At 38.2% G+C, this 16,585-nt stretch overlaps 3 protein-coding genes across 5 annotated transcripts; 2 read left to right on the top strand and 1 right to left on the bottom strand.

The window, feature by feature from the left end:
* The first annotated feature begins 360 nt into the window (after positions 1–360).
* Positions 361–5,059, top strand: LOC137831686 (PWWP domain-containing protein 1-like). Its single transcript, XM_068639465.1, has 2 exons — positions 361–1,406; positions 2,359–5,059. The coding sequence occupies exons 1-2, from the start codon at positions 494–496 to the stop codon at positions 4,788–4,790; spliced, it is 3,345 nt and encodes a 1,114-aa protein (XP_068495566.1). The 5' UTR covers positions 361–493; the 3' UTR covers positions 4,791–5,059.
* Positions 5,060–5,908: 849 nt separating this feature from the next.
* On the top strand, positions 5,909–11,299 carry LOC137831685 (PWWP domain-containing protein 1-like). Its single transcript, XM_068639464.1, has 2 exons — positions 5,909–7,208; positions 8,679–11,299. The coding sequence occupies exons 1-2, from the start codon at positions 6,287–6,289 to the stop codon at positions 11,045–11,047; spliced, it is 3,291 nt and encodes a 1,096-aa protein (XP_068495565.1). The 5' UTR covers positions 5,909–6,286; the 3' UTR covers positions 11,048–11,299.
* A 634-nt stretch (positions 11,300–11,933) lies between these two features.
* Positions 11,934–16,556, bottom strand: LOC137831682 (putative protease Do-like 14). 3 transcript variants are annotated; one of them, XM_068639459.1, is made up of 11 exons: positions 16,471–16,556; positions 16,306–16,381; positions 15,677–15,787; positions 15,414–15,590; positions 15,200–15,327; positions 14,382–14,593; positions 14,073–14,154; positions 13,811–13,953; positions 13,449–13,569; positions 12,611–12,703; positions 11,934–12,276 (listed from the first exon to the last, which is right to left on the bottom strand). In XM_068639459.1, the coding sequence occupies exons 1-11, from the start codon at positions 16,483–16,485 to the stop codon at positions 12,160–12,162; spliced, it is 1,275 nt and encodes a 424-aa protein (XP_068495560.1). In that variant the 5' UTR covers positions 16,486–16,556; the 3' UTR covers positions 11,934–12,159. The 3 variants fall into 3 exon arrangements, with proteins under 3 accessions (XP_068495560.1, XP_068495558.1, XP_068495559.1); XM_068639457.1 differs by having other exon boundaries at positions 16,306–16,399; positions 16,471–16,527; XM_068639458.1 differs by lacking the exon at positions 16,471–16,556 and having other exon boundaries at positions 16,306–16,462.
* Positions 16,557–16,585: the final 29 nt, after the last annotated feature.

The raw sequence follows: 16,585 nt of genomic DNA, 5'->3' as shown, positions 1-16,585 counted from the left end.
ACATTAAGTACTTGGTCATAATAACATGTCATCAAGCATTAATAAATTCCTTTTAAAAATCTATTCCTTAAATTTGAGTTAAGTAAGTCTTACAAAAAATGTGATTTAAATTTTTTTAAAATTCTTTTTAATATCTATTTGAAGAAGAAGAAACTTGCTGTAATCCTATAATCAAAATAAATGTGGTGAAATATGAGGGAGATGGTCATAAAAATAATCTGAAATTGTTAGAAGTATAATCAGGATCATTGATTATTTTTCAAACTACATAACTTAAAGATGATTGATTTTGAAAAGGAAAAACTAAAAAAAAAACTTAATTATTAGGGTTTTAATTATCTATTTAGCACTATATTTTTCATTTATCTATTTTTCTGAGGATGCCATAGAAATGGCGAGCTCTCTCCCATGCAGGTGCAACCTTTAACTCTGGCCAACGTTGGTAGAGTTTTGTTGCGTGAAATTCTCATTTTCTGCAATAACGAAGCCACTAATGACCGAATTGCACTCTCAAGACAATGCCGTTACCGATTCTCCAAGGGTTTCGCGAAACCACAGACTGGAAGGCGCTTCATCGGAAGAGTTCAGCGTTAGGGTATGCTCCGACGGTAGCGCATCGTCCACGTTCGATCGATTCACCTCGGAAAATGACGGCGACAAATTTCCTGGTTCCGACAGCAGATCGCTGCTGTCAGAATTCGATGAGTACGTGGCAGCTGAGAGACACGTGTCGCGGGATCTAGGGTTTGGGTTCGAGGTCGGTGACATGGTGTGGGGGAAGGTGAAATCTCACCCGTGGTGGCCCGGGCAAATATACAACGAAGTGTTTGCGTCCCCTTCGGTGCGTCGCTTGAAGCGGGAGGGACACGTGTTGGTGGCGTTCTTCGGGGATAGCAGCTACGGCTGGTTTGAACCGGTGGAGCTTATTCCATTCGATGCAAATTTCGCTGAGAAATCGCAGCAGACGAATTCGAGGACGTTTGTGAGGGCCGTGGAGGAGGCGGTTGACGAGGCCTGCAGGAGGCGTGGGCTTGGTTTAGCTTGTAGGTGTAGGAATACTGAAAATTTTAGGCCTACAAATGTTGAAGGGTATTTTTGTGTTGATGTGGAAGATTATGAGCCTGGTGGGTTGTATTCTGATAGCCAGATTACGAAGGCAAGGGATAGTTTTAATCCCAGTGAGACTATTGCTTTCGTGAAGCAATTGGCGATTGCTCCGCATGATGGTGGCCGCGGGAGCATTGAATTCTCTAACAATAAGGCTACCCTTTCGGCTTATCGGAAGGCGGTGTTTGAGCAGTTTGATGAGACTTATGCCCAGGCTTTCGGTGTGCAGCCTGTGCGCGCTACTCATCCTCGTATAGGTCCACTCGATCAGCCTGGGACCGTGAGGCACGCTCCTAGAGGTATATATACATATATAGTGCTTCCTTTCAGGTTTATTTGTTATTGGAGACATATTGTATTTCATTTTTTTTCTTCTATGTATTGTCTGTGTCATTGTTGACAATGAATTTAATGACCAAATCTTTCTAGATCTTTGTGGTTTTGGGATAAAGAAGTTGAGTTGTTAGGAATATACAAGTCTTGGGACTTAATGCGTACTCTTAGATGTTTAAGCACTAGACTCTGAAATGAAGATACGAGTGTTGAGATCTTTATTGCATAAACTATGCTGTGGTTAATTATCTGCTGGTCGTTGTTGTGGTGGAGATTTTTAGTCAACATTCTTAAACTACAGAGGGTTGAATAGTTGTGATGTTTTTTGTTTTGGTGGCTGAAATGTTTGTTATTTGTGTTTTTGAGTCTCTAACTAACTTTAGGTTGAAAGAGAGAGAAATAGATGGAAGTGATGCTCAAAACTGTGTATGGACTACACACACAAAGTCCATTTTATGTATGTTGTTGATTCAATAAATACAAATATAAAAATAGATGTTATTCTATATACATGGTATGGTATGCGTATAAATCATATTGTAAATAATCTGAATCTGTTTAGGTATCTTAAAACTATAAAGATCCTAATTAAATAAGGAAACAAGTCATAAAACATTACAGAAGAATAATTATTAAGATACTCTAAAATATTCTGGGATAATATCTGATATTTCTCATATTTCTAACTCTCCCTCGAGTTGAAGCTTACTAATTTTTCCTTCTTACAAGAAATAAATTACTTTCCCGCAAATTTAAAAGACAGAACATAAAAATTGACCATTATTAGCCTTTTAATTATATTTTAAGCTCTTGTAGTTTATCCCCTGGCTTGTATAAGAATGCTAATTTATGCTAAATGAACATTCAAAGCCACTTCAAAGTTAATGCTAATTTTTTTTCTGTTTTCTTTTTTTTCAGCTCCTTTGAGTGGTCCACTGGTGATTGCAGAAGCTTTGGGTGGTGGGAAGAGCTCTACCAAATCTCTTAAAGTTAAGGAGGCTTCAAAGAAGGATAGATACCTGCTTAAGCGGAGAGATGATTCAAATAACTCTGTCCAGTTAGCATACGAGGAGGACAATTTCGATGCCGCAAATAGTTATGTATTTCAGAAGAGGGCACCAGCTGTGCCTCTGACACCTCATAAATTAGAAAAACAAGCAGACACAGGGTTTATTAGTCATGACAGTGCTGCTTCAATTTCAGATGCTAAAGAACATTTAAAAGGTCAGGTTCAAGCAGATGGCTCTGGTCATTCTTCTGCCATTTCTGCAGATGCAAAGCCTCTTCTTGACAAGGGAAAGGAATCTTTTGAAGAAATGACCCACAACTTTGAACATGATAATGCTTTTAGTAAAAGCATGGTCCGGTCTGATTTATCTGGAGAGTTGGTCGCAGTTGATGAGATGTCTCGACTATCACATTTGGATAACCAAGTTTCTGTTGATGTTAAATATGAAGGGAATGCAACTGGACCATGTGATGATTTTAACCAAGTAGTGTTGGGACCCCTGACTGTCGCTGTTGGAGCAAATGACATGCATCAGCTTAAGAGCGAAAATAATGTATATGGTTCACCTGTTGAAGCAAAGCATAACAAAATTAGTGTGGTGAAGAAGATTAAAGTTAACAAGAGATCTGCAGCTGAGTTGAACTCCGAGACTTCTGCTATTAGAGAGAGAAAGAAGAACAAGAAAAAGGACATGAATTTAAGGCCTGTGGCTGAGTTGAAGTCTAAGATTTCTGCTGCTGGAGTGAGAAAGAAGAAAAAGAAAAAGGACTTAAATTTACAACCTACCTTAGGCTTTCCCGAGAAGCATTCTACGTTTGGGGAATCAGTTTCTGTAAAATCAACAGGAAAAACTGTCTCAATTGGTTTGACTCCAAGAGAGGATTTTCCTTCAGATCATGTGCTGGTGGATGCTAATGCCCGTAATTTGCTGCCCATGGATACCATAGGAAATGCTAATGTGGAATTGCCACAACTTTTGGGTGATCTGCAGGCCCTTGCTTTGAACCCTTTTCATGGCATGGAAAGAAAGATCCCTGGAGCTGCTCAGCTATTCTTTCTGCGTTTCAGGTCTCTTGTTTACCAGAAAAGCTTGTCTGTGTCTCTACCAACAGAGAATGACATTCCTGAAGTCCGCCTCACTAAATCTCCTTCCAGTCTCAGGACATCTGACAATCCTGATGAGTATGTCAAAGCTTCTCAGATTGTAAAACCTGTGAAACATATTGTTCGGCCTGATGATCCTACAAAAGCTGGGAGGAAAAGGGCACCTTCTGATCGGCAAGATGAAATTGCTGTCAAGAGGTTGAAGAAAATCAAGGATTTAAAGGCCCTGGCTTCAGAAAAAGCAGTGACCAATCAGAAAACTTCTGAAGCCCCACGAGAAGATGGGATAGAATCCATGTCCCAGGCTCCATCCAAGTTAGTGAAACTAGACTCGGTCAAGAAGACGAACTCTCCGGCTAAGGCAGTTGAGCCCACAATGTTGATGATCAAATTTCCTCCTGAAACAACACTTCCGTCTATTCCAGAGCTGAAAGCAAGGTTTGCTCGCTTTGGCCCGATGGATCAATCAGGTTTCCGTCAATTTTGGAACTCATCAACTTGTCGAGTTGTTTTCTTGCACAAGGCTGATGCACAAGCTGCATATAAATACTCTGGAGGAAATCAGTCCTTATTTGGCAGTGCGGGTGTAAGGTGTTTCCTCAGGGAATTTGGGGATTCTGCTCCTGAAGTCTCCGAAGCGGCAAAGGGTAGGGCAGATGATGGTGGCAGTGAACTACCTCGGATGAAGGATCCCACAGTGGTTCATCGCCTGGCATCAGCATCATCTATGCAACCTCTTCCTCAGCCCATCCAGCTGAAGTCATGCCTGAAGAAATCTACAGGTGATGAGTCGGGTGTGGTTACGGGTAATGGAAGTAGTAGTAAAGGAAACTCTCGTGTAAAATTCATGTTAGGTGGGGAGGAAAGTAGTAAGGGAGACCAAATAATGGTGGGTAATAGAAACAAGTTCAACAATGCTAGCTTTGCTGATGCTGGCTCACCTCCTGTTGCAACGGATTTTAATAGTAAGAACATTCAAAAGATGACATTACAACCCCCGTTGCCTATTCTTCCCCTTCCTACTTCTCAGTTTTCGAAACCCCCTCAACATAATTTGCGTAATTCTGAATTGGCAATGGCAACCCGAAACACTCCAAATTTTATTAACGCCACAGCATCAGCTACTGCAAGCACGGTTGATATATCACAGCAGATGATACACCTTTTGACGAGGTGCAGCGATGTTGTGACTAACTTGACGGGTTTATTGGGTTATGTGCCTTACCATCCGCTTTGACAAAATTTACTCTGCACTGCTTCCTTTTCCATATCATTCATACATACACAAGAAAAATTATCGAGTGGAATAATGTGGATGACTTGCTCCTAGAATTGCTAGGTAATGTTTGGGCGAGTCTATCTGAGATTTTGGGCTCCATAAATGTAAATGCACTCATTGTCAGTAGCATTTTATTAGCTACCATTTTTCTTTATATTTAATAGATCAGTTTCTGGGGTGGGATGGGGGGTTACTCGGTTGATATATATATGTATATATCTTGTGTACGCCCTTTCTTGAATTTTGTCTACGCTGGTATTGGCTGGCTGCATTCTTACCTTCCGTCCTGGATTCCTTCCCCATCCCTATTGGGTAATTAAGAAGGAAAATGATTCTTTTACTATCGGTTTATACCTACTTATAGTTTAAGTTCGCTCGGTCCGAAAAAGTTTTTTTTTGTGTTTGAATTTGTAAAACAAGAAAAGAAAGGCGTGGAAGGGTCTGGAATGTTGCAATGGCTCACTAAAAGCTAGCTAAACTTTTCATATATTAAATTAAAAATTAATTTAAATTTTTTATTAAATAATAAAAATTATATTAAGTATCAATAATTTTGTTAATGTTTAAAATAATATTTAATGTAATTAATATAGTAATTAATTATTTTTTGTTTTTATAATTTTTTTTAAATAATTAAAAAAGAAAAAAATTTCTTTAACTTCCAAAAATAAAACACATATATTTAATAACCATTTATAATAAAATAATAACATTTTAAGTTAAAAAAATTAAATATAATTAAAATATATTATTGGATTGTTAAGTAAACATTTATTGCATTTATATTTCTTTTCTACAAATTTTCATTTTATTTTTTTCAGTCTTCACTTTCTAGATTGATTTACTCACTCTTTTGTTTCAACATCTTAAAGTTTCATTATTTACTTGCTTTCCAACTTTTTTGTTTTTACATATTCCATTTTTTTTCCTTTCTTCATTTAGCATTTTCTTTATTCATTTTTCTTAAACAAAACTTTAATCACACCAATTATCTTAATCTCAAAATTGATTTTATATACAAGTGCAGTTTAATCACTCAAATATTATTTATTTGAACCAACGAGATTTATATTGTCATGTTTGTAAAAGGAGCTTTTGAATAACTACAAACTCTAGAGTTCATTCGATCTTCGTGTACTTGTCACACTTTTTGAAAAAAACAACATTAATTACTCTGTAATAAACTCATTTTAAACTTTTGCTAGTAAGAAAATGAAGGACTTGATAAAAGAAATGGTCACAGATGGAATCAAGAACACTGTGTGTTTATAATAATTAGGGTTTTGAATGTCTTTTTGGTACCATAATTTCTGCTCTCATTTCTCTCTTTTCTTAACTTTCTTTGGAAAGGTAAAGCTCACTGCTCTGTGAGTGAAGCCTCTAAGCCTCGCCCGAGCTCGTTCTTAGGGTTTCGTTTCTTGAATTTCTCATCTTTTTCAACAGCGACGCCCCTAATGACCCAATTGCACTCTCAAGACAATGCGCCGGTTGTTGCCGATTCTCCTAGGGTTTCGCGGGACCAGAAACTCGGCGACTCTTCAATGCAAGACTGTAGGGTTAGGGTTTTCTCCGACGGTAACGCATCGTCCACCGTCGATAGTTTCACGGAGGAAAATGATGACGGCGACAAATTTCTCGGTTCCGATAGTGGATCTCTGTTGTCGGAATTCGACGACTACGTGGCAGCTGAGAGGCACGTGTCGCGGGATCTAGGGTTTGGGTTCGAGGTCGGTGATATGGTGTGGGGGAAGGTGAAGTCTCACCCGTGGTGGCCTGGGCACGTATACACCGAAGCGTTTGCGTCCCCTTCGGTGCGTCGCTTGAAGCGGGAGGGGCATGTGTTGGTGGCGTTCTTCGGCGATAGCAGCTATGGCTGGTTCGAACCGACCGAGCTCATTCCGTTCGACGAGAATTTCGCGGAGAAATCGCAACAGACGAGTTCAAGGACGTTTGTGAGGGCCGTGGAGGAGGCGGTTGATGAGGCCTGCAGGCGGCGTGGGCTTGGGTTATGTTGTAGGTGTAGGAACGCTGATAATTTTAGACCCATAAATGTTGAAGGGTATTTTTGTGTTGATGTGGAAGAGTATGAGCCTGGAGGGTTGTATTCTGATGGCCAGATTAGGAAGGCGAGGGATAGTTTTAAACCGACTGAGACGCTTGCATTCGTGAAACAATTGGCGATATCTCCACATGATGGTGGCCGTGGAAGCATTGGATTCACTAACAATAAGGCTACCCTTTCTGCTTACCGGAAGGCGGTGTTTGAGCAGTTTGATGAGACTTATGCTCAGGCTTTTGGGGTACAGCCCGTGCGCACCACTCATCCTCAGAATAATAAACTCGATCAGCCTGGGATTGTTAGGCACACTCCTAGAGGTATATATACATATAGTTTATTCCTTTCAGTTTTATTGGTTAATGGAGACCTGTTGTATTTCAGTAACTTTGTCTATGCGTTGTTTGTGTCTGCTGACAATGAATTTGATGACCAAATCTATCTGGGTTTTTGGGTTTTGGAATAAAGTTGTTGTGTTGTTAGGAATATACACGTCTTGGATAATAATACCTACTCTTAGATGTTTAAGCACTTGACTCAGAAGGGGAGATACGAGCCTCTGATATTCTTTATTGCATAAATGTGTTTTGGTTTTGGTAAGTCTCTTACGGTTGTTGTTGTGGAGCTCGTTTGTTAACATTCTAATTGAGGTTTGAATCGCTGTGATGTTTGTGCTTGGTAGCTGAAATGCTTGTTGTTTGTGTTTTAGTCTCCGACAAAAGTTTACTTAGCTTACAGTCTAGAACATGATTGGTTAATGATCTTGATGGATATATAATCATTACAAACACGACTAGTTTAGGTTATGATGAAAACCGAGGTGAAAGAGTGGGCATGCATGACGAAGACAAGTTTAATAAGATATATTTGGGAGAAGTTAGAGTAGCTCCTATTAAGAAGATGACGACAGAAACTTGCTTAAGGATAAGGTGGATTTGTTGACCGAGTAGACTACTAGAGGCTCTAATGGAATGAAAGAAAAGGATCAAATGGAAGATAATTAGATTAAAAACGGCAGGAAGACCATATATGGAGAAACCTAGGCCTTAGTCTACTGTAGCATTTGGTATGTAAAATCTATTGTTTTATACTTGTGAAAATTATTTTTCCTGCAAATCATGATTTTTAGGAATGTTGTTAATGCATTTGTTATGCTTAAAACTACCCTATGAAAGATAAAGTTTCATGAATCTTAGACTTCCCCACCTTTGTGGTAATCTTGGATATACACCCCTTCCCTTGAATGTTTTGTTGGGAAACATTAAAACGAGTTTCTAGAAATGCTTCGTTATTATTTTAACTTTTAGCAAACATGAGAATCTAAAATTTCTAATCTAAGTTTATTGGGAAACTTGGAAGAACCCCCTAACGAACTCCCCAAATGGTTTTATTGAAATTTTCATTATAGAGCCCAGTAGCATAACTTGATCCTTGTAATCAACCAACATTAGTGCGGTTAGCCTTAGTTGTTATTACTGTAATTTCTCTCAATTAATTTAATACAAACTTTTGGTCTTCACGGAGCCTCGCTAATGTGATTTAAGTTTTCTTTGTATCCGTGCAAAAAGTTTCATCAGAGGTGAAGTTTTCTATGATAATACTAGTATAAGTGGATTGTCTGGTTTTATTATTAGCCTTTTAATTTGACCATTAGTTTAATTTGAGTGTGATCTTTTGTATTTTTATCCCCTTATTTCCATAAGGGTTCTAGATTGAATATGTTGTCTCAAGCTAGTCAAAGCCACTTGAAATAGTAATGCTACTTTCTCTCTGTTTTCAAATTTTTTCAGCTCCCTTGAGTGGTCCACTGGTGATTGCAGAGCCTTTGGGTGGTGGGAATAGCAAATCTGTTAAAGTAAAGGAGGCTTTGAAGAAAGATAGATACCTTCTTAAGCGAAGAGATGATTCAAATAGTACTGTCCAATTAGCACACACGGAGGACAAATCTAATGCAGCAAATAGTTATCTATTCCAGAAGAAGGGTCCAGCTGTTCCTCTGTCACTTCATAATTTGGAAAAAAAAACAGACACAGGATTTTTTAGTCATGACGTTGCAGCTTCAACTTCAGATGTCAAAGAAGATTTGATGGGTCAGGCTCAAGCAGATGAATGTGGTCTTGCATCCCTTTCCATTTCCTCAGATGCAAAGGCTCTCCTCAACAAGGGAAAGGAATCCTCTGATGAAGTAACGCAAAGCTTTGAACTGGATAATGCTTCAAGTAAAAGTGGGGTTAGGTCTGATTTGTCTGGGGGGTCGGTAGTACCAAGCATAGTTGATGGCATGTCTCAACCATTACATCTGGAAAACAAAGTTATTGATGCAAAACATGATGGAAATGCAAAATTGTCAGGACAACATGAAGATTTTAACCAAACAGAGCAGGTACTCATGATGAATGCTGATGGAGTAAATGACATGCATCAAGTTAAAAGCGAAAATAATGTATCTGGTTCACCAGTTGAATTAAAGCATCACAAAATTAGTGTGGTGAAGAAGATTAAAGGTCATAAGAGACCTGCGGATGAGTTGAATTCTGAGGCTTCTGCTGTTGGGGAGGAAAAGAAGAAAAAGAAAAAGAAAAAGGACTTAAATTTACATCCTACCTTAGGCTTTCCAGATAGACATTCTACATTTGGGAAATCAGTTTCTGTAAAACCAACAGGAAAACCTGTCTCAGTTGGTTTGGCTTCTAAAGAAGATTTTCCTGCAGAACAAGTGGAGGTGGATGTGAATGCCTGTAATTCAATGCCCATGGATACCATAGGAAATTCTAATTTGGCTTTACCGCAACTTTTGGGTGATTTGCACGCCCTTGCTTTGAACCCTTTTCATGGCATCGAAAGAAAGATCCCTGGAGTAGTTCAGCTTTTCTTTCTGCGATTCAGGTCTCTTGTTTACCGGAAAAGCTTGTCTGTGTCTCTACCAACTGAGAATGAAGGTCCTGAAGTCCGCATCACTAAATCTCCTTCCAGTCTCAGGACATCTGACAGTCCTGATGACTATGTCAAAGCTTCTCAGATTGTAAAACCTGTGAAACATGTTATTCGGCCTGGTGATCCTACAAAAGCTGGGCGGAAAAGGGCCCCCTCTGATCGGCAAGAGGAAATTGCTGCCAAGAGGTTGAAGAAAATCAAAGATATAAAAGCACTAGCTTTAGAAAAGGCAGTGAGCAGTCAGAAAACATCTGAAGCACGGCGAGAAGATGGGATAGAATCCATGTCTCAGGCTCCATCCAAGTTAGTGAAACTAGACTCGGTCAAGAAAGTGAACTCTCAGGCTAAGGCAGTTGAGCCTACAATGTTAATGATCAAATTTCCTCCTGAAACAACACTTCCGTCTATTCCAGAGTTGAAGGCAAGGTTTGCTCGCTTTGGCCCAATGGATCAATCAGGTTTCCGTCAATTTTGGAACTCATCAACTTGTCGAGTTGTTTTCTTGCACAAGGCTGATGCACAAGCTGCATATAAATACTCTGGAGGAAATCAGTCCTTATTTGGCAGTGCGGGAGTAAGGTGTTTCCTTAGGGAATTTGGGGATTCTGCTCCTGAAGTTTCTGAAGCGGCAAAGGGTAGGACAGATGATGGTGGCAGTGAACTACCTCGGATGAAGGATCCCACAGTGGTTCATCGCCTGGCATCAGCATCATCTATGCAACCTCTTCCTCAGCCCATCCAGCTGAAGTCATGCCTGAAGAAATCTACAGGTGATGAGTCGGGTGTGGTTACGGGTAATGGAAGTAGTAGTAAAGGAAACTCTCGTGTAAAATTCATGTTAGGTGGGGAGGAAAGTAGTAAGGGAGACCAAATAATGGTGGGTAATAGAAACAAGTTCAACAATGCTAGCTTTGCTGATGCTGGCTCACCTCCTGTTGCAACGGATTTTAATAGTAAGAACATTCAAAAGATGACATTACAACCCCCGTTGCCTATTCTTCCCCTTCCTACTTCTCAGTTTTCGAAACCCCCTCAACATAATTTGCGTAATTCTGAAATGGCAATGGCAACCCGAAACACTCCAAATTTTATTAACGCCACGGCATCAGCTACTGCAAGCACGGTTGATATATCACAGCAGATGATACACCTTTTGACGAGGTGCAGCGATGTTGTGACTAACTTGACGGGTTTATTAGGCTATGTGCCTTACCATCCGCTTTGACAAAATTTACTCTTCACTGCTCCCTTTTCCATATCATTCATACGTACACAAGAAAAATTATCGAATGGGGTCATGTTTGGGTGAGTGATCTGATTGGGCTTAGTTGTAGATTTTGGGCTCCAAAAAATATAAATGCACATAATGTCTGTATTAGGATTGGGGTGTACTCAGTTGATCGGTGGATTTGTACTTGTGTAAATTGTATCATGTGACTTATTTTTTAAAGTTAGAATGTTTTAAGTTGGAATATTATATTGTTGTGCGCGAGTTAGATAAGGTTTTTGTTTTTCTTTCTTGGCATATACTATTAGATATACACGAACATGAAGCATGCAGGGCGAACTTGCACATGTTAAACTTCAACGATTTTCTACTCAGTTTTGACGTTAATTTTTTGTATGTATTTTAAGATGGACCTTGATGTAATATTTTCTTTCCGTCAAAAGATATTATACGGTTAAATTGATTTTTCTCACTTTTACAGAGTAGATAATTTTTTATTTTTTTTTTCAAAAAGTAGGAAATAGTCATTTCATAAATTGCAGAATTGAAGTTTGGATAAATTTGACATTAATAATTAAATTTTTGTCATGTCCTACTAATGCTAGTATTATCATGGTTTTAAAAAGAGTAAAACGCATTTCGAATAAAAAATTATAATTAATTGATGGTTATTCTCCGCCAACTGCTGTTTCTCACTCACGCATCTTAAAGGGGCGAAGAGTGTTGCTATTATCGAATTGCAATGTGACATCACTACCAAACAGCATCAGAGTCAACATTTAATTAGAGATTATCAAATTGTTGACAAGGTAAAAACTGCTTGATATCAAAAACTGAAAAAATTGCTCGAAATTAAAAAAATTGAAATCGCAAATGGACACTCTTTAAGGAAACTAAGAATTCAATTAAACATAAGATAAAGTAGTAGTAGTAGTAAAGAAAACAATGGAGACAAAATGGCCTCGAATTCACCATCGTCGCCTGCATTGGTTGCCGTCAAAATTGTGCTGACAAGCAAGCACACACAAACGGATCACCAAATTAAAAAGGGAAAAAAAAAACAAGGGTAGAGCACACCCAAGGTGGAAACACTGTGTAGCTACATCCTTCTAAATATCGAGATTGGCTTCCTCAGGGATCACAGTTAAAGTCACCAATTTATCACCCCTTCTTTTTACTACTACCTTCACCGGTACCCCAACTTTGTCTCCCAAGATTTCAATGACCTGCCATAATCAAGAATTCATTCAAGCGTCATATAAAATCCAACTGCAACCAATTTATATGTTTTTTAAAACTCGAGTCCCCACACCAGTAGCACCAGTTACTCGTCCACAATACATTACACGCTGTAACATATATTTATCTCTTCTTAAGTTGATACCAACTTAACTACACAGCCAAGCTTGACAAACTCGACCAACACTTTCAATACAAGACTCCCAAGAGACAAAAACCATAGTTATATTTTGGTTACCAAATCTTCTTACCTCAATAACAATATCAGAATAAAAACTAAAATAACAATTAAACACACACGCATATATAATAGGTCATTACCTCCTTTAATCTTTCGACAGGCTTCCCATCAAATTCAATGACAACATCACCAGGACAAAACCCAGCACGCTCTGCAGGGGACCTAGGAGTTACCTAGCCAAAAACATTGAAGTTCACTTTAGACAAATAGGTGATTTCAAATATTCTAATGCTTGTCCGGCACTGATGAGTGCAGAGCAAATTATCCCAGAAAAGAATCAATTGCATAACAAGTAAAACTACAACAGATATCAATTCATATAGAGAAACTACAGATTTGTCATATTATTGCGTCATTAGAAAGTGCAATTATGATTTTGTAGTCTCTCCATTTAACATTGTTAGACCCTTATGGTCCAATCGTTTTAGTGTCTCAGTTTTCTAGTTTGACAATGTACTATTTAATTATCTTTCACTAATACACAAATTCCACCCAACCTTTTACCTCAACAGCCATCCCTAATTTGAAGCCCCAAAATACATACAAGAGCCATAGCTCAAAAATGCAGCCTCATACAAGTAACAACCTTGTGGCAGCGTGAACTATGACAAAACACTATGATAGTTCTAAGTAAAGCTGACATCCCCCTAAAAACCTTTGGGGATGAATCCAACCATGGCCAACTTATTTATGTTTTCCCTAAAAAGGCCGCTCACGAGCCCATTTGCATTGTAGAAAGTCTATTTAAATGTACACTTCACATGAGAATAGATGTGGAAGAAAAGAGAGTTTTTGTCTCAAGATAAGATATTGCATTACCCCTAACCTAACAGCATCCATTCCGTAGAAAGACTGAACACACAAGAACCCGAAGGACCACAGAAGTGGGATATCCAAAATGATCAATTAGCAACATACCATTGGTACAAGAATACCCTTAGTGACATTAGGGAATGAATCATCTTGCTTTTTAAGCTGAGCAATAATCATCTCATTGAGATCAAGCATCTTTAGCCCAAGCCAAGGCCGTATTACTCTCCTGAACAAACGTTAAGCAATGCTTATTCATTTAATCTACAATATGCAAGAGCTCAACTAAACTACACAATTATGATTGACAAAAAAAAAATATTTAAATCAATGTTTATGGAATATCAAATTTTAAAATGTGAAAAATGTAAAAGATTTTTCCAACACAAACGAAAACCTAACATTTTACAAGAAAATAACTTCCTGCTTGCCAATGTGTATGCAATAAAATAGATAAAACAAAAACATACCCATTTCTCTTGAAATGCTCTAGAATTTTACACACAGAATCAATTGGTACAGAAAAACTCAGACCATCAGCAGCAGCCACTTTCATCATGTTCACCCCAATAATTTCTCCATCCATGTTCACAAGAGGCCCTCCAGAATTTCCCTATACAACAGAAGCAAATAAAGCATACAACCAGACTGAACAGATATTCATGTTAAGATTCAGTTATTACACCACATGCATATCTGGTTAAATAAAGTGGAGAAAAAGAGAAGACATACCATATTAATTGCACAATCGGTCTGTAAATACTCTCTCGGGGTGTCACTAAATCCCAAATCACTACTTTTGCGGTCAACACAACTAGGAAAAATATAGTAAAAAATTAATTTCATTATTTCAGAAGACAATCAGGAGCCTCTTACATTAAAAAACCACAAGCTTAGTCAATTAACATGTTAGCCCCCTAAAAAGCCATATATCTTTAGCTTCCAAATCTATCTATCATGTGAACTGGGCAAATCTTAAACAAAATTACAATAGCTTAATATAGGGCGACAACTGTTATTGCCTGAATTTTTTCTTCACACCTTACAATTCCAGCAGTGACTGTATTCTGAAGAGAAAGTGGACAGCCCACGGCTATTACCCAATCTCCAGGACGTAGCCTACTTGACGAACCAAGTTTAGCTTCCGGCAGTGGAGTTTCAGAATTGATCTTCACAGTGGCAATATCTGAATGCAGGTCAGCATTCACAACTTTCCCCTCAAATGTTCTTCCATCTTGCAATGTAACTTCAATCTATAGTATAGTTGATATGTTAAGATCATCATTAGTTAAACTTGTAAGACCAGACAGGAGTGTCTAGAGACTCCAGAGTCATGATTATTTAGATACATGTCTGATGTCTCCCTGGAGACTAAACCTTACGAGAATAGAAAAATAATATGTCATATACACAATAGCCGACACTATATAGTCTTAAAATGATCTGAAGGGAGAAGTATTTTAATAACAGATTTACACATTCATGTTAAGAATATCAAGAACCAATAATTAAGCCAAGCAACTACATTCTATAACTTAAATGCATTATACTTGAGTAATAATTCATCATGTATTTAATGTAATTTACCTGAAGTGTTTGTGCAATACCAACTTAGTGCAAATAAATGATGGAATCATATTTCCATTCAGTTGTGTACCCTATCAAAACACTAAGTGAGCTACAATTTAGAAATGTCCATATTTTAGCTTCAAGCTGGCTTCCAGTAAATACACTTAAGATGTGTTTGAAAATATCCAAATTCGACACTATATCACATTTTGCATCATAGAAAGCAATACCAAAATCTACCAACATTTTACGACAAGGTTTGAGAGATATGCCCAGGCATGTAGACAAACCTTCCCTTTGGAGGAACCTCTTGTGCCCAGAAAATCAACCACAACATGAGCGGATGTCAAGATCGTTCCATCCTTGTTGATGATTGTTCCCGAACCTATACTCCGTCCGCTAGCAATACCAAAGAAATCTGTGTGGTGGATGGCTCTACTCCTCAGAGTCAACTCAAAGGACATAATTCAAATGTTCAAGGTTGAAAGATACCAGAACATATACCTTGATGAATTGCAATATTAACAACAGCAGGCCCAACTTTAGCAGCTGCATTTGCAATAGTATCTTTACCAAAACAATCACTTGGCTTGGATTTATCATCAACAGCCCCAGAAGCTTCCTTAGTTACATCAGACGAAGGAACGGGACTGACTCTATAAGAATACAGCGCAACAATTCCTACACGTTTTCAGCTATATATGTAATACAGACATCCTCTCAGAAAAATCTGTGCATATACCAAGTACGAAAAAAAAAGGACAGACCAGATTTATTGGAAAAAGGAAAATGTCGAGAATACAAATCAAACAGCACTGGACATGTCAACCATAGGGAATCCGGTAATGGCTCAGGGACTCGAACTGCAATCGAAGCTCCTATATTTGATGTTGAAGCCACGTTAGCAGAACAGCAATGTTACTTCCATTTAAATAATAAAACGGCATTTTATTTCAATGTACTTAGCTACCCACTAAAGAAAGCGTGGAAGCTTGTTTATGGTTAAACAGAAATGTTGTCGACAGTCACCATTATAGACACTACCTTAGGTTAATGTTGGGAGAGCATAAGGTCCTATTACCCTTGTAATGAATTTAATACTTTAAAGATTAACTAACATAATACTATTTCTCTATTCAGCTACTTCTATTTACCACTACATTCTGCACAGTTAACCCATTCATAGGTAACATGCTCAAAAGTTAGCTGGAACCGGAAAACCATGAATAGCAAATCTGACTAAAATGGAATCTACCACTCCTAAAACACAGTAGAACTAAATTATTTTATCTTCAAGGAACCGCAAAGGGACTACGTGACAAAACTTCATCCTCTTCACTACTACTGCTCCATAATTTAGAACGATCGCATAATTAAGAAAATGTTAGAAACTCACTGAAACGATCATATTCACGGCAGCAAAAAAGAGTTGCACCCGCCATCGCGGCAGTTCTGATAAGCCCCAACCTTCTCTGCCACATACAATTCATCTTCCATTAAGAAATTACAACTTCAATTGCCAAGATTCAATCAGAGAAATAGCAAAAACAAACACTCATACCAAAATACCACTCATGACAGGCAACACCGTTCACACCCTTCGCAAAGCAGATACACAAAATTATTGTAAATAAAATCTTACAACAAAGAATAAAGACAAACCTAGGGTAACAATA

Source organism: Phaseolus vulgaris, chromosome 6, assembly GCF_000499845.2.
Source record: "Phaseolus vulgaris cultivar G19833 chromosome 6, P. vulgaris v2.0, whole genome shotgun sequence".
Classification (NCBI taxonomy): domain Eukaryota; kingdom Viridiplantae; phylum Streptophyta; class Magnoliopsida; order Fabales; family Fabaceae; genus Phaseolus; species Phaseolus vulgaris.
Note: the sequence above shows the minus strand (reverse complement) of the source record. Positions and strands in the feature narration are given on the sequence as shown.

Coding starts and splice junctions, on each gene's coding strand:
- LOC137831686 (XM_068639465.1), top strand. CDS start 494: ATGACCGAATTGCACTCTCAAGACAATGCCGTTACCGATTCTCCAAGG. Junction 1,407..2,358: donor CGTGAGGCACGCTCCTAGAG/GTATATATACAT, acceptor CTTTTTTTTCAG/CTCCTTTGAGTGGTCCACTG.
- LOC137831685 (XM_068639464.1), top strand. CDS start 6,287: ATGACCCAATTGCACTCTCAAGACAATGCGCCGGTTGTTGCCGATTCT. Junction 7,209..8,678: donor TGTTAGGCACACTCCTAGAG/GTATATATACAT, acceptor AAATTTTTTCAG/CTCCCTTGAGTGGTCCACTG.
- LOC137831682 (XM_068639457.1), bottom strand. Junction 15,591..15,676: donor TCCTTTTTCCAATAAATCTG/GTCTGTCCTTTT, acceptor GAAAACGTGTAG/GAATTGTTGCGCTGTATTCT. Junction 12,704..13,448: donor AGGGTATTCTTGTACCAATG/GTATGTTGCTAA, acceptor GTTTTTGGCTAG/GTAACTCCTAGGTCCCCTGC.